The sequence below is a fragment of the Piliocolobus tephrosceles genome, chromosome 16, assembly GCF_002776525.5.
Source record: "Piliocolobus tephrosceles isolate RC106 chromosome 16, ASM277652v3, whole genome shotgun sequence".
Lineage (NCBI taxonomy): Eukaryota > Metazoa > Chordata > Mammalia > Primates > Cercopithecidae > Piliocolobus > Piliocolobus tephrosceles.
Window position 1 is genome coordinate 7,192,743 of NC_045449.1, and position 22,050 is coordinate 7,214,792.

Consider the following 22,050-nt stretch of genomic DNA (forward strand, 5'->3'; position numbering starts at 1 on the left):
GGCACCTGTAATCCCAGCTATTCAGGAGGCTGAGGCAGGAGAATCGCTTTAACCCAGGAGGCAGAGGTTGCAGTGAGCCGAGGTCGTACCACTGCACTCCAGCCTGGGTGACAGAGCAAGACTCCATCTCAAAATAATAATAATAATAAAATTAAAAACCTAGTATGCATCAGAACCACAAAATGAGCTTTTTAAAATACAGATTCTCAGGCCCAAAAGAGTGCTTCAGTAGGAATCTGCATTATTTCAAGCATTCTTTATGATTTTGATGCCCACCAGGGTAAGAATATTATAAGTTAACTTGAAGTGAACAGAATCCCCAGACCTAAGCCTCACTGATTAAATCTTAGGAAATGGAGGGAGTTCAGAGGTTAAATCCCTACCCTTCCTCCTCCAAGAGGTTAGATGAACAAAGACTCCAAAGTTTATTTGCCTTTCCTTTTTAATCCTCTTCTTACTCCAGCTGTTTAAAAAACTCTGCCCAGAAAACCCAGTAATTAAGCAAAAGGGAGCTCAAAGAGCCAAGGCAAGCCAGCCCAAGAGCAGCAGGGTCCCTCCCGCAGGGGCCAAAGTCTGGATGCTGGGGTCTCCACTCAGAGCCTGGTAGTAAAAGCTGGTGCAGAATAAGGTCGTTCCGGAAGCTAGCAATAACCCGGCCTGAAGGAGACACAGCACAGAAAACAGGATTCTAAGAACGGGGCAGGCTGAGAGGGAGTGTGTGGGGCTTGGTCAGGGTTAGGCACAGGGAAAGATTACCCAGAGGGGCTTTCTGCAGTAGGGCACCCCTAACAGGGCCAGGCTATGTAAGAAGTGGTGTTTGTTGGCCTTTTCAAACAGCTGTAAGAAAAAGAGAAACGAAGGGATATCGTAGGCAATACGGGTGTCTGAAATCCCCTGATGACACAAGGGACCAAAGTACATTCCCCCGCCCCACCCTTGAAGTCCCAGCTTGACTTCAGGCCTTTGGCTTACAGACCCTTTGGCCTTTGCTGCTCCAGAGATCCGCGGCTCGCTCCCCCCCCCCCCCCCCCCCCCCCCCCCCCCCCGCCCCCAGACTTTATGCCTTCGTAGACCCGCGAGTCAGGGAGCCCCAGCGTAGTTACTTCACCTCCTTCCCGTAGGCATCTGGGAATTGGGCGCCTGTGGAGAAAAGAAGCAAAGGTTACCGGTCCTAGTGCCAGCCCTGACCGCCCCCAATCCGGGGGGACCCAGGTGGACATTGGCGAGAAACGGCACCACCCCCTCCCAGGAAGCTTCCGATTGGCAGGAACACGCTGGGGCAGTACCGGGAACCAATTGGACCCAGCTGAGGGACTTTAAAAGGTTTAGGGCTCCGCGGGCAGGCTGATAAACGGGAGGCTGGGCACTTCCTATAGGTTGCGCCCTTGCAGCGGACCCCGGAGGACGCCCCAAGCACAGTCCCAGCTTCGTCCCCAGCCCCCTGACCGTGCGCCCCGTAGGAGGCCAAGCCTAAGGCCGCAGCTCCGGACAAGGCGCCCAAGCGGCGGAAAGCTGCAGCTGGCCCGGCCATAGCTGTAGAACAGGACGCACCACACCAACACCGCCTAGGCCACCCAAGAGGCCAGCCAATCCCGGCCGTCCATGCAAATAAGGTTCACAGGCGCCCAATCCGGGCCGTTTTCATTTCAGCATTGAGCTCTTCACCCGCCTTTGTAAAACCGCTGCAGAGTGGCGAAGACGTCTGGCGGGCGGAGAAACCAGCACCAATTAGGAGCGGAGGAACTAAGCAGTGGGGGACGGGGTTGAGGGCGGGACTAGGGGATTTGCGTCACGGATTGGCCCACTTTCCAAGTTGATCGCGTCTTCGAACCCCCCCCCCCCCCCCCCCCGCTCCGGCCAATTTCCAAAGATCCCGGTCTTCTCTCAAAGTTCCGCCCCCTTTCCCACAGGCTCCTCCTGTTCAGCTTCAAATCAAACCCACTCCCAAAAAGAGGCGGCCCCAAAGATAGCAAAGCCCCACCTATTGCCAGTAAACCCCGCCCACTGCACAGATGGCTCCTCCCCATGTCTGAAGGCTCCGCCTTCTTTGTATGATGCCCCGCCCCCTGTAGTTAAGATTTTTCTCCCCCCTACCCCCCCGAGACCGCGAGAACCCCGAGGGTGGAAGATCCGGGGGAATGTCTCCACCCTGCCCTGGCCCGCTACGTCCATCTGTCCGTCTGTCCACTCTCGCCCCCTCCCACCATCTCCAATCCCCCCACTCTCCGGAGGGAGGGCGGGCAGGCGGGTGCGAGCGGGGGGTGTGCGCCTCTCTCTCGGCAGGGGGCGGGGGAGGCGGCCGCGCGGTGACGCGCGGGGCTGCTGCGGCTGCTCCGCCGGCGGATCATCACTCTCGGGCTGGGATGGACGCGGGGCGGGCGGGCCCTGGCGCGCGGAGCCAGGAGTCCGGGCCTCCCGGCTGCTGAGCATCCCTCGAAGCCTCCCCTCACCCCCGCCTTCCCTCCTAGGAGCCGCGCTGACCCCCCACCCCGGGGCTCTGGACTCGGCTCCCGCCCTCCTCTGACTCCCCGGACCTCCCCCTCCCGCCCGCCCTCGGGATCGACTAGATCCCTCCCCCTCCCCGAGGATTCCGGCTGGATCCCTGCCCCTGCACCGCGGATCCTGCGCTCCCGGGCCCCGGGCCCCTGGGGATTGCCGTGGACTCCTCCTCCAGCACCCGATCCTTAGGATCCTCCGCCTGGACCGCCTTCTGGTCCCCCGAAGCCGGCCCACGGAACCAGTGGATCCTCAGTCTAGTCCTGTCCCGTTGTCCCCTCCTTTCTCTATCGTCCCTACTGCGGGGTTCCCTGTTCTCGGGCTCCCCCTGATCCCATCCCCTAGCCCTCCTTTTCCCGGGGATCGACTGGATCCCGGCCCCGCCCCCCGGGGCTGGGGCGATCCCCCTCCCCCGCCGGGTGAGGCGCTGCGGGCGGGGGCTGGGCCTGCGGGGCCGCGGGGGCTCAGAGGCCGCCGCCCCCTCCCGAAGGCCGTTCGCCCCCCACTCGGAGCCCTGGATGGAGGCACCACGGCCCCAGGGCTGAGCCAGGTAGGACCTAAGCCGGGCCGGTGAAGGGGGCTGCGTGGCGGTCCACTGGGGTCTCCCTCTCCCCATCTCCCTCCCTGCGCCTGGTTTCCCTCAGCCTGCTCTGTCTGCGTGTCTCCGCCTAGGGATGCTCTCGCCGTGTCTCTGCGTCTTGGTCTCTTTGTCTCTGCCTCTCTCCAGTCCATGAATGATCCTTTGAATGGGCCCACAGACCCCGTGTGTTCCCATCTCCCCCTCCCCCTCCTTCTCCCCTTCCCGGCCAAGCCATTTTCACCACTGCAGGAAGGGGGGGCCTGCGGCCTGAGCCCCCGTCCCTCAACTCTCCCCGGCTGGGGGAGTCAGGCCTGGGCAGGAATGGAGAGAGAAGGCAGAGGGATGGGGAGAAGGAGGAGGGAGCAAGATGTGGCAGACAGAGATGGGGAGAGAAAATGGGGGAGACAGAGATGGGGAAAGACAGGAAAGAGAGACAGAAGGCTTGAGGGGGAAATTTGGGGAAGGTATTTGGAGGAGAGAGAAAGAAATGAGAAACACCAAGGAGAGAGATACAGAAGAGAAAGATGTAAAAAGACCGAGGGTGAGAGACTGAAGGCAAGACCTGGAGCAAGCTGGAAGAGGCCCAGGAAAGATGCTCCCAGGGAGCGCTAGGGAGAGGAGAGAGATGGGGGGGCCTCCAGTGGGAGGGAAGGAGGGAGCGGAGCTGGCTGGTGGGAGGAGGCCAGGGGCCCAGAGTACCTTCAGGAGGAGAGGGTGACTGAGGCAGATCTTGTTGTGGGGAGGGGGAGGGGGCAGCAAGGCCATGGTAACTGGCCCAGTCTGGCACAGGAAAAGGAGATCCTGGGAGAATCAGCCCCGAGCCACCTCCAGGTGATGGGGGAATAGGAGCCTTAGAGAAGCTGAAAGGCAGGGGGCATGACTGGGTGTGTGTGGTAAGGATTCCTGTGTCCTCATCTCTGGAATAAATTGACACCTGCAGAGAGCCACCCGCGGGCTGGCGCCTGGCTCTGAAAACCCCGCGTCAGCAAAGAGCTCTGGCGGCTGGTGGGGGGACGGGGTGGGGGGGGCTTGCCGAAATGACCTGGATGTCTGCCCCTCCGGTCTGATCTTTACCCTTGGCTGGCCCCTGCTGCCCTGAGCACCCAGGCATCAGAGCAGCAACTGTGGGGGGGCGGGCAAGGGGAAGGGTAAGTGAATGAATGGGTTGGGATGGGAAGAGAAGAAAGCTAAGGGTTGCCCCCAGGACATGGGTCACAATGGCTTGCAAAGACGAAGAGGTGGTGGGGTCCAAGGTTGCTTGAAATTGCTGGAGGGGGCAGTCAGTAGGCTCCTGTGATGTCTTCTGGAGCCCACCTCAGCACCCCCTCTCCCCAGCCAGAGGCCTGGTCACTAATGCTAGGCTCTGATTGGCCAACAGGCAGGGCTTTTAGCGTTCTTAGTGCCCCCAATCTCCCCTTCCTCTCAACATATGTACTTCTTCCTCTATGCTAAGGTTGGGGGGAACTCTTGCATTCTGACTCATGCCTCTGCCCTCCCCTTCACGCCCTGAATGGACCCCCAAACCAAGCCAGCCCCTTCCCGTCTTCCTCCAGACCCCCCCTCCAGGGTTAAAGCTGCAGCCCGTTGCCGAGGTAACATTGCGGGGCAGCATCCCGTCACCCGGCAACCGGCTGCAGGATCACGCATCTGTCCCTGGATTTGCCCCTCCAGCGTCCCCTCCCTACTCTAACCCCAGTCTCAAGGTACCCCAACTTCTGAGGGAGGAAATGGAGAGAGTCTGGGGAGAGAGGGATCCTGGGCAGCACAAATCCTTAACGAATGGTGTGTTGAAATGGGGATAAGGTGCTGGGTTTGTGCAGTCCCAAGAAAGGCCTGAGTCTGGCCTGGGGTGGGGGTTCAGCACCATGAAATTACAGCTCAGGAGTAATTAACACGTATAAACAAACCTGCTACTTCCTGCTAATTAATGACTTGGTATTTTTTTTTTTTTCTCTTCCTTGTCTATCTCATTCCCTCCCAGGGAGGTGGGATCTGGGACTCCTGAGTCCCTGAGGAGAGCCTGCCTGGGAGGGATACATCAGCTGGAAGGGTGCATGCTGGGTCTGGGGAGCTGACCCGTCTCTCCTCTGGCTGGGCCCTGGACTTGAACCACATCTGGGCCCCACCCCCAGCCTAGGCACCTGCTGAGGGGAGAAGGGCTGCTGGGTGGGAGTGGGGAGGTGTCAGGGGGCCTGTGGGTGGGAGAAGGGGGCAACTTGGTCTGAATTCCAGGTCACTAACCACTTCTCTCTTCTGTTTCCCCGTTCCTTTCTGTCTGCCCCCTCCAATTTCCCTTCCCCTCGGCCACCTCTGTATTTTTCTGTCTGTCTGTCTGTCTGTCTCCTGCCACCCTGCCCTTCTCGCTCCACCTCCCGCAGGTCGGGCCTGCCTTCACCTTCTCCCACCTCCTTCCCCTTCCCCACCCCGTGCCCCCTCCATGGAGAGGAACAGACCCCTTCTCTGTCCAGTCTAACCCAGGTCCCTCCCCACCCCCCTCCTCCCTCCTTTCCCCCACCCCCTCCTCCCTCCTGGGGCGAGGGGGGCCTCCCTCCCTCTCCCCCCCCTTCTCTCTCTCTCCGAGGGGGGGGGTCCCGGGGAGGGAGGGGGGGTCCCCCGATCAGCATGTGGCTCCTGGCGCTGTGTCTGGTGGGGCTGGCGGGGGCTCAACGGGGGGGAGGGGGTCCCGGCGGCGGCGGCGCCCCGGGCGGCCCCGGCCTGGGCCTCGGCAGCCTCGGGGAGGAGCGCTTCCCGGTGGTGAACACGGCCTACGGGCGAGTGCGCGGTGTGCGGCGCGAGCTCAACAACGAGATCCTGGGCCCCGTCGTGCAGTTCTTGGGCGTGCCCTACGCCACGCCGCCCCTGGGCGCCCGCCGCTTCCAGCCGCCTGAGGCGCCCGCCTCGTGGCCCGGCGTGCGCAACGCCACCACCCTGCCGCCCGCCTGCCCGCAGAACCTGCACGGGGCGCTGCCCGCCATCATGCTGCCTGTGTGGTTCACCGACAACTTGGAGGCGGCTGCCACCTACGTGCAGAACCAGAGCGAGGACTGCCTGTACCTCAACCTCTACGTGCCCACCGAGGACGGTAAGGGCGCGGGCACAAAGCCGGGCACCCCGTGGACACAGCCCACAAACGCACATGCAGACCCTCAGGCACTGGCACCGCTCTCGGGCTCAGAGCTGGGCCTTTGTGGGGACAGTGAGGGACGGAGTGTCCCTGCAGCCTCAACGTGCCCCCTGAGGATTGTAAGGGTGCCTCCAGGCAGTCCCAGGCACACACCCTGCGGACAGCTGCCCCATAAGTTCTTTGTGCCCACAGGGGGTCATGGTAGGGATAGCAGGCACTGGTCTAGGCTCACCCACTCTCTCCCCAAAGAGGCACAGTCTGCCAGCTAATCTCAACCTGGACATGGAGGGGGAATCAGGTGATCCACCCTCTGCTCAGACACCCACTCCAACCTTGCCCCACCTCCCGCTGCCACACCTGAGCTTGTTCCTGGCAGAATACCCAGGTTAGCTACATCTGCACTTCAGGACGACGCAGGCTCTCCCTCTCCCCCTGGCCGGCGAGGGCTGCCTTCCACCTTATCACATCATGTCCAGAGCCCCTTGCCTGAGCTGAGCGCCTTGGCAGTGGTACCGATGCCCTTCTCTTCTCCCTTGACCCCTGTACTCCCCTGAAGGATCAGGGAAGCTCCTTGTCGAGGGCCCCTCCACTCACAGCACAGCCCACCGATCTTCCCTGGGGCTCTCGAACTTCGGTTCTTAATGAACTCTTGTTCACTACAGGACTGCTCATAGCCCCTGGCACACTCCCTCTGTGCAGTTCTCCGCCCTCCATGCTCAGCACTCCAAGACTAATCAGAACACCTTCCAGATTCTGAACAGGGTGCAATAGGTGGATTCCAGCCATCACAGCAGACCAGCTTCACAAACACCGCCCCGCCCCCCTGCCCCATGGCTCTTCTGACACCCATCTCACCGCTCCAAAACATGGCAGCATCTGCATAGAGACCATCCGCTGCCACCACGCTTCCCACAGGCCATGTTTCCAGCAACCTTACACATAGGCCTGGTACCCAAGAGCCCCTAATGTACCCTGTACACACCCAGCACCTCCACGGCATGTGCTCAAGTCCCGAAACAGACTGCAGATCCCAGCTACTCCACACTTAAATCATCACCCAACCAACTTATACACTGACCTTGTGCTCCAGCACCCCACAGTCACAATTCCCAATACTTTCCTATCACACACACCCCCAGCACATCTCTGAAACTGTGTACCGTGTCACCCACACACACCCGTGCTCCCCAGCATCCCTGGATACAGATCATGTGCCTTAAGAACATCCACATGTACACCTTACACCCCAGTAACCCTGCACGGCTGGGCTATGTGTTCAGCAGGCCCCTCACACCATAGTCCCCAACACCCCCAACACTCCTCAGTCATTGTTTACCCCACTCCCACCTAGGGATCATCTGCACCCGACCTCAGGTGGTGAAAACACATCCGGCAACCTTGCACCCTACTCACTGAACAAGTACTCCAACACCATGCCCCCTGCACCCAGAATCCGCTCCTGCCAAGCACGGAACATCTCATGCACCTCCACCCACCCCTGTCTGTCCCAATACCTCCCAAATGGACCATTCACCCTGTATCCCCCATCCTAGCCATACCCATCTCCGTATAAACCACGCCTCCCAACAACCCATACGCACAATGCACAGAGTGTCATCTACTCTAATCCTATTCGAATTTGAAGCACCCTAGTTCCCCATAAGCCATTTATCCCAGTACATGCCCCATCTGCCCCCCAGTACAACACCCTCCACAGGAGAGCCGTGCATGCCACACTCCTCTGCCATCCCAGCGCCTGCCCCATTGTGAGTCCTTCACCTCAGCACCTCCACGCGGGCTGCCCATCCCAGCACTCCCCACTCTCACACAGGCTCTGCACACCCCAGAGCCCCCTCATGGGTGCTGTCTCGTCACCCCCCATGTGAAACATCCACCCTGAACTTGCCACCAATGGACTGTCCACCCCAACACCTCTACACAGTTGTCCGCCCCTGCCCCCACACCACCCTTGCCCACACCTTCTGTATTTTTAGCCACTGCTTATTGCAGACCTGCTTGGGGCCTGACACATTCAGGTGATCTCACCGAATCTTCACACCAGCTCTGGGAGGAAGAGGTTGACTCAGGCGCGCTCACACACGCGCTTCATAGACTCACGTGCACACATGCCCTGCTGACTTTGTCCCCACCCCATCCTCTCACAAAGAAGAGGTCCTGTTCCCAACGGGTCCCCATGGGGCAATCACTGCCACTTAGGAGACGCCTTCCAGAGCTTGCCTTGGCCTTGACCCATCCTTGGCTTTGACCCATGTGCCAGTCCCTGTGTCACTGAGGAAAAACCAATCGGCCTTGGGGAACCCCCAGGCCTCTGGGCTCCAGCTGGCCCCTGATCAACCCCGTAATCTGGAAGAAGCCCTGACACTGGGTGAACCTGGTGCTTCCGGTACCTGCTGGCACCTGTGTGCCAGGCTGGCTCAGGGCACTGTGTTTCTCGTTCCCTGTTTGTGGACTGAACCATCCACTCGGCCGTTGGGGAAGGGGGTGCTTTTTGGCAGTGGAGCAGGGGCAGGGGAGGCGGTGGCTGGCGGCCCTGGTGGGAAATTCACCATTTTGCGGGGAGGAGAGGAAGCCTGGGTAAGGGACAAGGTTGTGGGGAGTGCGGAGGGTTGAGCTGGAGCGGAGGGCAAGACCTGATGACCCCCTTCCCTGCTTTGCCCACACTGGGGAACTGGGGTGAGAAGCCAGGCCTGTGAGTGCGGATAGATGAGAAGTGCTGGTGGTGAGGCTGGGTAGCGGGCAGGCAGCCCCAGCTGACCTTCCCATAGCCCCCCAGCGGGGAGCGGAAGGCTTCTGGGGCTGAGCTGTGGGGCAGGCTGCCCCCCGAACCCTGTCCCGCCCACTGCCCTGCAGAGTCGTCCAGAGGAAAGCAGAGTGTTTTCTGCTGCAGTCTCTCCTCCCTACAGCCTTGTGGGGGCAGGCAGGTGCTTCGCTGGCCCTGAAGGGGGCCTTCTGAGAGGTGGCCTGGGTGGCAAGCTGGCCTTGGTCTCCCAGGGGCTCTGGGTGGGCTTCCTCTCCCCTCCCACCCCACCTCTAACACTGTTTCATTTCCAGCAATTAGCAAACACATCGACAAGCCAAAACCTTTCCAGCCAAGTGGATATGTCTTAAGACAGGCCTCAGCCCACTCAGGCACCCCACCCCCCCAAAACCAGCCTTTTCTTTGGGGCATGACTTTTTCCGGGGAGGGGAACAAAATTGGGTTGTAGAAACGTTTTTCTCTTTTCTTGGTTTCTTTTTCTTGCAAACAAATTTTGCTTTTTTTGGCTTATTTTTTCTGCCTCCCCCACCCTCCCCTTTTCTGCTTTCTCTCCTCCCCTCCCCATCCACCACCTCCCCCCGACCCCGATCTTTCCCCACAAAATTGTCCTTTTTTCTCTGTTTTGTGTTCCCGGTCTTAGGTCCGCTCACAAAAAAACGTGACGAGGCGACGCTCAATCCGCCAGACACAGGTAGATTTAAAAATCCCGCTGCTGCATGTGGTTGCTTATAAGAGGAAGCTCATGGCCCTGCCCCTCACTAAATGTCCCCATAGCCCTCAAGGCCCCTCAGTCGTTCTCCCAACTAAAATGAAAAAGAAAAGAAAAGAAAAATTTTTAATAATTGGAAAAAAGAATTATGAAAACTTCAAACGAAATTTGAACAATGTTGGACCCACTAGAAAACCTGCCAGAAAAGCTAAACATGGTGAAAATAAGCTGAAAAACAAAAAGAAATTGGAATGTCAGAGAAAAAAAAATTCAAAAGATTTGGATAAAATGTTAGAATTTGAAAGAAATCTGGACGGTTCTGAAACTTGTGAAATGTAACATTTGAAAAAAACAATTTGAAATTGGAGCAAAACAACAGTTCAAAAAAAATTTAAAAGTTGGCAAATTGATGACACCAGTGAAACATCAGAAGCCTGTTGCAATTTCCAAAAGCCTGTCAGACACAGAAAACGCAAACATTTGAAGTGAATGAAAGAATTTGACAATTTTTGAAAGCAGGGCCCAATGTCTTGAAGTTTCACCACAAAATTTTGAAAAAAAAAATGCAAAGAATTTTTTTCTTTTTTTCTTTTTTTCCAAAATGGATCTTTTTGTTTTTTCTTTTCTTGTTGAATCTGCCCCGAGAGCTTCTTGCTTTTTGGTTGTTTTTTTTTTTTTCTTTCTTTCTTTCTTCTTTCTTGATCCTGTTTTTGTTGTTGGTTTTGAATTCTTGTTGCCCCAGCCCCTCTTCCTGCTCCTTCCCTTTCTGACCCCTCCTCCCCCCACACTGGGAGAGGGGTGGGGTGAGGATGGGAGAACTGAGGACAATTAGGACAGGACCTTGGAGGGAAGGAGATTCCAGCCTGAAACTGTTGGGAGGTCACTGGAGGTTCAGGAGCAAAGGAGAGGACGGGATTTGGGGAGAACACAGCAAGGGTGCTGCCCACCTGGGAGCTCTGGTGGAAGCAGTCAGGAGCATGGGGGCTGCAGAGGGGGTCTTAGGGATGGGAGTCAGGAAGCTGACTGTGAGGTCAAGGAGAATGTCTTAGTGACCTGCAGGTTGACCTTCTGGCAGGAGGCATGTTTCTAGCAGGATGAGGGAGGTGGGCAGAGGTGCTGGGACCAGCTGTGGAAGCCCAGGCCTGGCTTTGGTTTGCTGAGTGTCCAGGCTAGCAGGGAGGGCCAGTGTCAAGAAAGAGGAGGACCTGTGGGCCAGGGGTGACCCCAGCCCTAGCACTATAGCTGAATCATGGGGAGCTGCAGGGGCAGGGGAGGGTACTGTAGCCTCGGGGACCCTGGCAAGCACTCTCAGACTCCTACCTCCTCTGGAATGAGTCACCCTTCAGTCCAATCTGGAGCGACCCAAGGACCTGATCACATGTGGCAGGGATCAGGGGATCCTCTGGGGGTATGGCGGGAAGGAGTCCAGTGCAGAACCCAGGGCTCAGGCCAGTTTGGGGGTATCCAAGACTAAGCTGCACCCTGGCTTCATTAAGCAGGCTCTTCCTCCTCCTGCCACAGTAATTAGGCTGGGGGTTGCCATGGTGACTGGGGAGGTGACCTAGAAAGGAATTAGGGCGGGGAGGAGACCAAGCCCCAGGGACCCTAGGCCCGGCACCCCTCACCCACCGACCAGGGACCCTAGGCCTGACACCCCTCACCCACCGACCAGGGTACCATGTGGAGTGGAGGCCCGAGGCCTGAGTTGGAGGAGATGCCAGGACCCTCCCAGCAGCTCCAGCTCCAGTGCTAGCCTCGAGAGCTTGCTCGTCACAGGGACAGGAAGGAGATGTGCTATGTGGGGGGGTGTTGGGGGTTCCCTGGATCCAGCAGATACCCTAAGGAGGGCCACTGCCCACCCCCAGCCTCTATGGGGTTTCTTGGAAGGTCTGCATTGGAGAAGTGCTGCGGGGAAGGCTGGCAGAGGGTGGGGAGGGACCGTCTGCCAGGGCTAGCTGGGGAGGGAGGAGGGGAATCCGGTCTTGCCCCCCAGGGATGGGAGTGACATGTCCCCTGAGCTCCAGGCCAGTCCTCAGCAGGCCTGGGAGCTGGGCGGTGCTGCTTCCGGTCTGACTGTGTCCTTGTCCCTGACCCCCTGGCCCACCTGCCCACCCCCTCCCCACACAGATATCCGTGACCCTGGGAAGAAGCCTGTGATGCTGTTTCTCCACGGCGGCTCCTACATGGAGGGCACCGGAAACATGTTCGATGGCTCAGTCCTGGCCGCCTACGGCAACGTCATTGTAGCCACGCTCAACTACCGTCTTGGGGTGCTCGGTGAGGGTGGGCAGCCAACTCTGGGGATCGGGGGAGTCTGGGAGGTGTGCCTGGTGGGCAGGGTTCGTCCACATCCAGTAGAATGGCTTCTGGGCTGGACTGAGCTGCCCAGAAAGAGGGCAGGGGCGCTGTGACACCTCCAGGGAGCCCTCTTCTTCTCTACTCCCAGGTTTTCTCAGCACCGGGGACCAGGCTGCAAAAGGCAACTATGGGCTCCTGGACCAGATCCAGGCCCTGCGCTGGCTCAGTGAAAACATCGCCCACTTTGGGGGTGACCCCGAGCGTATCACCATCTTTGGGTCTGGGGCAGGGGCCTCCTGCGTCAACCTTCTGATCCTCTCCCACCATTCAGAAGGTACCAGCAGAGTCCCAGCCTGTCCCACCCTTCCTGACCCTGCCAGCTTCCCCTTCTCCTTCAGGCTAGTCCTCACAACCTAGCCTGAGGTCTGCCTGTCCCACCAGGGCTGTTCCAGAAGGCCATCGCCCAGAGTGGCACCGCCATTTCCAGCTGGTCTGTCAACTACCAGCCGCTCAAGTACACGCGGCTGCTGGCAGCCAAGGTGGGCTGTGACCGAGAGGACAGCGCTGAAGCTGTGGAGTGTCTGCGCCGGAAGCCCTCCCGGGAGCTGGTGGACCAGGACGTGCAGCCTGCCCGGTATGGGATGGGAGAGGGCTGGGTCCAGGCCTTCACTCTCCTTGCTGGTTCCAAGGAGGCTGAGGTGAGAGGTGCCTGTGTGCATCCCATTTGGCAAGGAGAAATGGGCTTCAGGCCCCCGTAGGTGGCCTCCTCTCTCAAGCCTTCCTTCAGTGGAGGTGCTCAGACAGAGCAGGTGAGCACAGGGTGCCGTGAGGTGCTTTGGGAAGACTTCTGGAGAGGCCAGATCCCCCAAAGGACCCACTGGAGGATTTCAAGTAGGGAAGAAGGGTCTTGCAGGTAGAGGGAAGCATCTGTGTGTGGGCTTAGCAGGCCAAGGGCCGAGAGGAGGCCAGTGAGCAGGTGGTGAGACCCTGACCGCTTCTCCCCAGCTACCATATCGCCTTTGGGCCCGTGGTGGACGGCGACGTGGTCCCCGATGACCCTGAGATCCTCATGCAGCAGGGAGAATTCCTCAACTATGACATGCTCATCGGTGTCAACCAGGGAGAGGGCCTCAAGTTCGTGGAGGACTCTGCAGAGAGCGAGGACGGGGTGTCTGCCAGCGCCTTCGACTTCACTGTCTCCAACTTTGTGGACAACCTGTATGGCTACCCGGAAGGCAAGGATGTGCTTCGGGAGACCATCAAGTTTATGTACACAGACTGGGCCGACCGGGACAATGGCGAAATGCGCCGCAAAACCCTGCTGGCGCTCTTTACTGACCACCAATGGGTGGCACCAGCTGTGGCCACCGCCAAGCTGCACGCCGACTACCAGTCTCCTGTCTACTTTTACACCTTCTACCACCACTGCCAGGCGGAGGGCCGGCCTGAGTGGGCAGATGCGGCTCACGGGGATGAACTGCCCTATGTCTTTGGCGTGCCCATGGTGGGTGCCACTGACCTCTTCCCCTGCAACTTCTCCAAGAATGACGTCATGCTCAGTGCCGTGGTCATGACCTACTGGACCAACTTCGCCAAGACTGGGTGAGGGCCAGAGGGGCTGGGTGGGGCTGGGTGGGGCTGGGCGGGCCCTCCTTCCTTCACATGGCCGCCATTCCTCTGTGAAGGCACTCACTCTGGCCTGCTCTCTTGCTCGAGTGAAAGCAACCCAGACACCTCTGTGCCAGGCACTGAGTTGAGTGTTGGAGACTCAGCAGTATCAGACAGAGAGGCCCCTGTCCTTTCTGGGGAGTAGGGGGCCCATTCGGTGGTTTTGGCTTGGTGTCCGTCTCTCCCTCCTCCTCGCCTGATCCCCCCTGCCCAACTCCCCTAGGGCTCTGCACCTCTGGCTGACTGCTCAGGTGTGTGTGTCTGAGTGTGTGCAAGAGTTTGTGTCTGTCTCTTAACTTCTGTCTCTGTCTCTCTCTGGAAATCCACCGACAGCTCTTCCCCCTTCCCTCTGCTGCTCTCTTACGTCTGTTTACTTTTCGCTGTCTCCGGCTGCCGGCTGATTTCAGCCTCGCTGTGTCTCTGTCTCTGGCTGTCCCTCCCATGTCTTTGACCCTATCTCTGTTTCATTCAGGCTCAGCTTCTGCTTCTCCGGGACTAGCTCTGTGTCTGTCCCTGCCCCTCTGCCCGCATTTCTGGCTGTCTCTGGCAGTCTGTCTCCATCCCTATTTGTCTCTCTGGCGTCGTCTCCTGCAGTTTCTCTGTCTCTTCATCTCCATCTACGTCTCTCTGCCTCTGTGACTTTTTCTCTGGCTTTCTTGCCGTCCCCCTGTCTCTCTGCATCTCTGTCTGGCTCCCTTCCCACTGCCACTCACCCTCCCTCAGAGCCTTGCCCTCACTCCTCCTTTCCCTGCCCTCCTGTGCCCACAGGGACCCCAACCAGCCAGTGCCGCAGGACACCAAGTTCATTCACACTAAGCCCAATCGCTTCGAGGAGGTGGTATGGAGCAAATTCAACAGCAAGGAGAAGCAGTATCTGCACATAGGCCTGAAGCCACGTGTACGTGACAACTACCGCGCCAACAAGGTGGCCTTCTGGCTGGAGCTCGTGCCCCACCTGCACAACCTGCACACGGAGCTCTTCACCACCACCACGCGCCTGCCTCCCTACGCCACGCGCTGGCCACCTCGTCCCCCGGCCGGCGCCCCGGGCACACGTCGGCCCCCACCGCCCGCCACCCTGCCTCCCGAGCCTGAACCCGAGCCCGGCCCCAGGGCCTACGACCGCTTCCCCGGGGACTCGCGGGACTACTCCACGGAGCTGAGCGTCACTGTGGCCGTGGGTGCCTCCCTCCTCTTCCTCAACATCCTGGCCTTTGCTGCCCTCTACTACAAGCGGGACCGGCGGCAGGAGCTGCGGTGCAGGCGGCTTAGCCCACCTGGCGGCTCGGGCTCTGGCGTGCCCGGTGGGGGCCCCCTGCTCCCCGCTGCGGGCCGTGAGCTGCCACCAGAGGAGGAGCTGGTGTCACTGCAGCTGAAGCGGGGTGGTGGCGTCGGGGCGGACCCTGCAGAGGCCCTGCGCCCTGCCTGCCCGCCCGACTACACCCTGGCCCTGCGCCGGGCACCGGACGATGTGCCTCTCTTGGCCCCTGGGGCCCTGACCCTGCTGCCCAGTGGCCTGGGGCCACCGCCACCCCCACCACCTCCCTCCCTTCATCCCTTTGGGCCCTTCCCCCCACCCCCTCCCACTGCTACCAGCCACAACAACACGCTACCCCACCCCCACTCCACCACTCGGGTATAGGGGGCGGCGTGGGGAGGCCCTCCTCCCCGGCCCTCCCTGGCCCGGCCACTCCGAAGGCAGGGAGGAGGACTTGGCAACTGGCTTTTCTCCTGTGGAGTCGTCACACGCCATCCAGCAGCACTAAGGTGGACATGGGATTCCTCCCTGGGGTGCGTGTCTTTCCCACGCAGAGAAGCCCAGTCTCTTCTCTGGACCTGGGCCTTTGAACAACTGGGGGTCGTTTTCTCCCCTCCATTGGGACACCCGTCTTCGGTGTGTGGAATGTGGTATTTTCCCGCGTGGAGGTGTGCTTTCTCACAACGGGGTGTGTTTTCCCATGTGCAGGGTGAGGTTTTTTTTGCCGCCCTGGACACATGTTGGCCCCCTCAAAGAATTTCTGTGGGGATTTGTACCCCAGAATCCTGTTCCCTCATCCCCTCTCCCACCTCCTCCCCTCTCCCTCCCCCTGGAGACCCTGGAAGTGGTGTGTTCACAAACAGTGACCCTTGGCCACCCGACCACAGAGGATGGAGCCTGGGAAGCAGCGAGGAAATCACAGTCCCCTCGCCCCTGCCTCCCCTGCCCGCACCCCGGCGAAGCATGTTCCCCCCGCACCCGCCTTGGCACAAGTCAGATGAAGCACGTTCTGCCAGGGAGGCCCTCACCTTCCGGAGAGGACAGACACAGATTTCCTGCCGGGGGAGGGAGGAGTCCACGCATCCCGGTGCTGCCTGGAAGCTTATTTTCCCGTGGTCCAGGACGCATTTCTCTGAGTGGAAACATGTTCTTGCATGTGGATGTGTGTTTTCCCAGGCAGACAGCCCCTTTCTTCCCAGCACTTCCCTGCCTCCCCCAGGCCTCAGGCCCGGCACTCAGTTTCTCCTCACGTGGCAGGTGAGCACAGGCTTCTGGGTGGCAGGAGCTGAGGAGGGTGAACAAACCTGGAGGAGGCCCAGCCCTTGCTCCCGCGTTGGGGGTAGGGGGCGTGGCAACGTACCCACCGCAGAGGCCATGCGTGTTTGACCAAAGCCCTCGCTGGGGTCCGAGGACAGCCTTTTCCTCAGGCCTCAGAGCGTTGCTCATCCGTGCCAAACTGTGTAGGTGGGTTTGAGCGGAAGGACCCCCAAAATGTGCCACGAATTTCCCAGTCCCAGGCAGGGTAGGGGAAACTAAGGGCAAGCAGGATACAGGGTGAGGGATGTGGCAGGTGAGGGGGCTCCCGCCTGTGCCCCTTCTCCTCATCATGTCTCCCCTGCCCTGCCTCAGTTCCCCGTTCCCCTTCATCTCCGTCACTGTCTTTGAAGCTGTCCCCATCTCAGTGTCAGACCATCCCTCTCCTCAGCTGACCACCCTTCTCTGACCCGCGCCCCCTCCTTGGCTGAAAGAAAGGAGTCTTGAAGGGCGGAGGGGAGGCAGCAGGGAGAAAGGTCTCGCCGGACAGGTTGGGGAGAATGAGGTCAGTGGTGCTGAGGAACAGATGGAGGGGGCAGTGGGGATGGGGCTTGGGCAGACACCGGCAGGAAGAATTTGAAATGTGTGAGGTGACTCCCCAGAGGGCCTCTGGGAAAAGAATGATGTCTGGAAGGGCATAAGGGACACAGTAGACGAGGGGAGAGTCCTCATCTGCTGGCATTTTGTGGGGTGTTAGTGCCAAACTTGAATAGGGGCTGGGGTGCTGTCTTCCACTGACACCCAAATCCAGAATCCCTGGTCTTGAGTCCCCAGAACTTTGCCTCCTGACTATCCCTTCTCCTCCTACCTCCATCCATGGAAAATTAGTTCTTTTCGGATCCTTTCCCCTGCCTGGTCTAGCTCCTCTCCAAACAGCCATGCCCTCAAATGCTAGAGACCTGGGCCCTGAACCCTGTAGACAGATGCCCCCCAAACTGGGGCATGGGAGGGGGGCTGGGGGACCCCATGATTCAGCCACGGACTCCAATGCCCAGCTCCTCTCCCCAAAACAGTCCCGACAATCCCTTATCCCTACCCCAACCCTTTGCGGCTCTGTACACATTTTTAAACCTGGCAAAAGATGAAGAGAATATTGTAAATATAAAAGTTTAACTGTTGGTTGTGCCTGCTCTGTTGTGGGGAGGGCGGTCTCTGAAGAAACAAGCCCTGGGGAAGTGACAAGGGAGGAGGGGTCCTGACCCCCAGCCCTTCTTTTCAGTGACCAGCTCTGAGGTCTGAGAGGAAGGGGGAGTGGGTGCTGGGGTCTGGTTGCCACAGTAATGTGTCTGGCAAATGAACGTCAGGACTCGTGTCTATGCCGAGACTGGAGCCTGGGGTCGTTCTATAATGGAAGGACAAGGGCTGATGGGGGCAGATGTCAAACAGGCCGGAGGCCCAGTGGGCTGGTGTAGGCAGCTAACTCAGCAGAGGCATGTGAGGTGAGAGGCGTGTTCTCTGCCAAGGCCTGGGCTCAGGCAAGAGAGTCAGCCACAGGTCCAGGACTCAGGGTAGTCCCTTGGCACACTGTAAGGGAGTGGCCTGGCACCATTGTGACCCGTTCACTCCCAAGACCCTCAGGGACAGGCAGGCAGGCAGTGGACACTGTGGGCACGGTGGGCTGGGGGCGTAAGGGCCCTGGTGGTCCTAGGGACCCCATGGCCATGGCTGAGCGGCCGAGGCCCGAGTGGGCCTCGTATCACAACTGCCACACCAACAGCTGCCAGGACCTGGGCAACTCTGTCCTGTTGCTGCTGGGCCTCATCATCTGCATTAACATTAGCATCAATATAGTGACCCTGGTCAGGGTGGGGCCGGGTGGGAGGGAGCTGGTGGGATGGTGGGGGCAGGCCTGCCGGCCAGAGCCTGCCTGGGATCACTGTGTCTTCCCCCACCTAGCTCTGGAGCCGATTCCGTGGCATCTTATACCAAGTGTTCCATGATACCATTTGTGAGAAAGGTAAGCAGGCGTGGGGACTGGGGCACAGGAGGGGCAGAAATCAGGCGCTCTAGCCTCAGCCCTAAATTAGCCCCTTCCCTTCTTGCTCACCCCTCTCGGACACCATAGCTGTGCGGCTGCCCTCCCTGGGCCGTGCCTCTCCATGCCTGTAGGAGCTGGCCTCCCCACTAGTCTCACCTCTCCCCATCCACAGAAGCTCCTAAGTCATCCTCACTCGGAAAGCAGACCCAGCCCTCTAAGAAGCAGAGTTCCCCTGCAGTCCACCTTCGGTGCACCATGGACCCTGTGAAGATGACTGTGACCCCGCCCCCAGCTCGCCGCCATCGCGGTCGAGGCTCTCCCACACACTGTGCTCACTGCCCAGTAGCTTGGGCTCCTGACACCGATGACGAGAAGCCCTATCAGTACCCAGCCATCTGCTCCTACCACTGGGATGGCCCTAAGGACTGGGAAGGCTTCCAACGCACTCAGGGGACCTGGGTTCCCTGGACTCAGGACCCCCCGGAGCCCCCTCCCCAGACCATCCGCTTCCAGCCTACCATAGAGGAAAGGCCCCTCAAAACAGACATGCGGTCCGAGCTGGGCCTAAGGGCCTATGTGTATTCTGTGAACCCCCCACCTCCCAGCCCTGAGGCTCCTAGCCACAAGAACAGTGGGGAGGGGGCGGTGCCAGAGGCAGAGGCGGCTCAGTACCAGCCTGTCCCAGCTCCCATCCTGGGCCCAGCAGTCGTCCCTGAATTTTCCCGGCGCCACTCCTCAGGCCGAATAGTGTATGATGCCCGGGACGTGAGGCGGCGGCTACGGGAACTGACCCGGGAGGTGGAGGCCCTGTCCCGCTGCTACCCTCTGGCCTCTGGATCCAGCACTGCCGAGGGGACAAGCAAGAATTGGGTGTACCGTTCCCTGACTGGGAGGTGACTGGAAAAAAATAAAAAGGAGAGAGGAGGTGATCTGTGGTGGTGTTGGGGTGCCAGGGCCCACACAGCACCTAGAAGCTGTGGCTGTGAAGAGAATGCTGTCCCTGGCCACAGGGCCCTGAGCCCTGAGGACCCTCATCAACCTTTTGCCCCAAAGGCCTGTCCCTGTCCTCAGCCTTTCCCAGGCCCTCTGGGTTCCAAGGCTCTCACCTGCCTCTACCTTGTTTTCTTTCCTTTTCTTTTTTTTTTTTTTTTTTTTGAGACAGGGTCTTGCTCTGTTGCCCAGGCTGGATTGCAGTGGTGCAATCACAGCTCACTGCAGTCCCAACTGCCTCCCACCTCAGCCTCCTGAGTAGCTAGGACTACAGGCACGGGCCACTAGTTGTTTGTATTTGTTGTTTTTTGTTTGGTTGGTTTGTGTGTGTGTGTGGTTGTTTTTGTTTTTAAGATAGAGTCCTATTCTTGTCACCCAGGCTGGACTACAATGACATAATCTTGGCTCACTGCAACCTCTGCCTCCCAGGTTCAACCAATTCTCCTGCCTTCAGCCTCCCAAGTAGCTAGGAATACAGGTGTGAACCACCACGCCCGGTTAATTTTTGTATCTTTAGTGCAGATGGCGTTTCGCCATGTGTTGGCCAGGCTGGTCTTGAACTCCTGACCTCAGGTGATCCGCCTTCCTCGGCCTCCCAAAGCGCTGGGATAACAGGTGTAGGCCACCCCTCCTTGGCCGCGCCACTAGTTTTTGTAGAGATTGGGTTTCACTACTTTGCTAGGCTGGTCTCAAACTCGTGGGCTCAATCGATCCGCCTACCTCAACCTCTGAAAGTGCTGGGATTACAGGCGTGAACCACTGTGCCAGGCCTGTTTCCTACCCCTCTTCTGAGACAGGGTCTTGATCTGTCACCCAGGCTGTGGTGCAATCATGGCTCACTGGAGACTCAACCTCCTGAGTTCAAGCAATCTTCCTGCCTCAGCCTCCTGAGTAGCTGGGACAACAGGCACCACCATGCCCCATTAACACCTTGTTTTCTTGGCCGGGCGCGGTGGCTCAAGCCTGTAATCCCAGCACTTTGGGAGGCCGAGACGGGCAGATCACGAGGTCAGGAGATCGAGACCATCCTGGCTAACACGGTGAAACCTCATCTCTACTAAAAAAAATACAAAAACACTAGCTTGGTGAGGTGGCGGGGCCTGTAGTCCCAGCTACTCGGGAGGCTGAGGCAGGAGAATGGCCGGAGCCTGGGAGGCGGAGCTTGCAGTGAGCCGAGATCCAGCCACTGCACTCCAGCCCGGGCGACAGAGCGAGACTCCGTCTCAAAAAAAAAACAAAAAAAACCTTGTTTTCTTTAGTGCACGGAGAAGCCCCTAAATTCTACCCCAAGTCCTGTAGTGCAGTCCTGCACTACAGGAGAGATCTCCATCTCCATGGCCCTAGCTCCTTAGAAGGCTGGTGCCTGCCAGAGCCCAGGGTTAGGCTGCAGCCACAGGTGAGGCCTGGTTCCCACGTAAGCCCTATTTATTTAGGGAGGGATGGCTGAGAGGGCATCTAGTCCCTCATAGTTCCCCATTCACACTGAAGATCCTGTACCCTTAAGAAGGACTGGAGCAGAGGATGAAATATTGGGAGGCCCCTTGGCTGGGCACGGTGGCTAACGCCTGTAATCCCAGCACTTTGGGAAGCTGAGGCAGGTGGATCATGAGGTCTGGAGATCAAGACCATCCTGGCTAACACAGTGAAACCCCGTCTCTACTAAAGAATACAAAAAAAAAAAAATTAGCCGGGCACAGTGGCAGGCGCCTGTAGTCCCAGCTACTAGGGAGGCTGAGGCAAGAGAATGGCGTGAACCTGGGAGGTGGAGCTTGCAGTGAGCCGAGATGGCACCATTGCACTGCAACCTGAGTGACAGAGCAAGACTCCATCTCAAAAAAAAAGAAAGAAGTATTGGGGACCCCCTCAAGAGGTACCTCACTGTAACATCACAGCCCTCTGTGACCTCACTCCTTTGATTAACTCACTATGTCACCAGTGAGGAGACTAAGTTCAAAGAAGCTAAGTGTCTTGCGCATGGTTACACAGACACTGAGGATCAAGCTCATGGCCTCAGATGCTCCATCCCATTGCTGCAGAGCCAGCGTGACCCACCAGAATCTCCCACTTTCCCCAGTTCGCCGTGTGAACTCAGAAACTCAAACTCAGGCCCTGCCCTTCTCCTAGACAACTGGGATCACAAGCACATGCACACACACACCACTTGGGAACAAGCAGCCAGGTGCATGAGCCCAGACTGAGGGAACTGGACTTCACCTTCCACTCTAGACAGATTCCTGGAATGTGAGCAGATGGACCGTTTGCAAATGGCCCTGCTTCTCTCATTCAACTAATGTTACTGATCATTTTCAATGGATTGCATTCAGTGGATATATATTGAACATCTACTATGTGTTTGGAGGCTGGGTGGGAAATGCTCACTGGCCTTTGTTTCTGCTGAGTGGTTCACTGTGTAAACAAATGGCTTGCAGTCTCCAGGGTGCCACAGACCCCAGTGATGCACCTGTTTTAAGTCAAACACTCTTTTTGGCATATTAACAATTACATCTGTTTTGTACTTTGTTTATTGCATGTGTTTTTTGTTGTTGTTGTTGGGTTGTTTGTTTGTTTGTTTTGAGACTGTTAAGCTCTGTCACCCAGGCTGGGGTGCAATGGCACAATCTCGGCTCACTGCAACTTCCACCTCCCAGGTTCAAGTGATTCTCCTGACTCAGCCTCCCAAGTAGCGGGATTATAGGCACCCGTCACCATGCCCAGCTAATTTTTGTATTTTTAGTAGAGGTTTCTTCATGTTGGCCAGGCTGGTCTCCAACTCCTGACCTCAGGTGATCCACCTGCCTGGGATTACAGGCCTGAGCCACTGCGCCCGGCGGGTTTTCCCTCTCTCTCTTTCTTTCT

General features: G+C 58.4%; 3 protein-coding genes across 5 annotated transcripts; 2 read left to right on the top strand and 1 right to left on the bottom strand.

The window, feature by feature from the left end:
* Positions 1-424: 424 nt before the first annotated feature.
* Positions 425-1,580, bottom strand: TMEM256 (transmembrane protein 256). The gene is made up of 4 exons (XM_023193214.1): positions 1,447-1,580; positions 1,109-1,140; positions 757-837; positions 425-657 (listed from the first exon to the last, which is right to left on the bottom strand). The coding sequence occupies exons 1-4, from the start codon at positions 1,529-1,531 to the stop codon at positions 514-516; spliced, it is 342 nt and encodes a 113-aa protein (XP_023048982.1). The 5' UTR covers positions 1,532-1,580; the 3' UTR covers positions 425-513.
* A 526-nt stretch (positions 1,581-2,106) lies between these two features.
* On the top strand, positions 2,107-17,344 carry NLGN2 (neuroligin 2). 3 transcript variants are annotated; one of them, XM_023193254.3, is made up of 9 exons: positions 2,107-2,248; positions 2,469-3,046; positions 5,058-6,158; positions 9,620-9,670; positions 11,816-11,965; positions 12,135-12,320; positions 12,428-12,620; positions 12,992-13,588; positions 14,423-17,344. In XM_023193254.3, the coding sequence occupies exons 3-9, from the start codon at positions 5,699-5,701 to the stop codon at positions 15,294-15,296; spliced, it is 2,511 nt and encodes an 836-aa protein (XP_023049022.2). In that variant the 5' UTR covers positions 2,107-2,248; positions 2,469-3,046; positions 5,058-5,698; the 3' UTR covers positions 15,297-17,344. The 3 variants fall into 3 exon arrangements, with proteins under 3 accessions (XP_023049022.2, XP_023049021.2, XP_023049023.1); XM_023193253.2 differs by having other exon boundaries at positions 2,121-3,046; positions 5,455-6,158; XM_023193255.1 differs by having other exon boundaries at positions 2,121-3,046; positions 6,026-6,158.
* A 482-nt stretch (positions 17,345-17,826) lies between these two features.
* Positions 17,827-19,128, top strand: SPEM1 (spermatid maturation 1). The gene is made up of 3 exons (XM_023193245.2): positions 17,827-18,025; positions 18,123-18,183; positions 18,377-19,128. Exons 1-3 carry the CDS (start codon positions 17,882-17,884, stop codon positions 19,099-19,101), a joined length of 930 nt encoding a protein of 309 aa, XP_023049013.1. The 5' UTR covers positions 17,827-17,881; the 3' UTR covers positions 19,102-19,128.
* Positions 19,129-22,050: the final 2,922 nt, after the last annotated feature.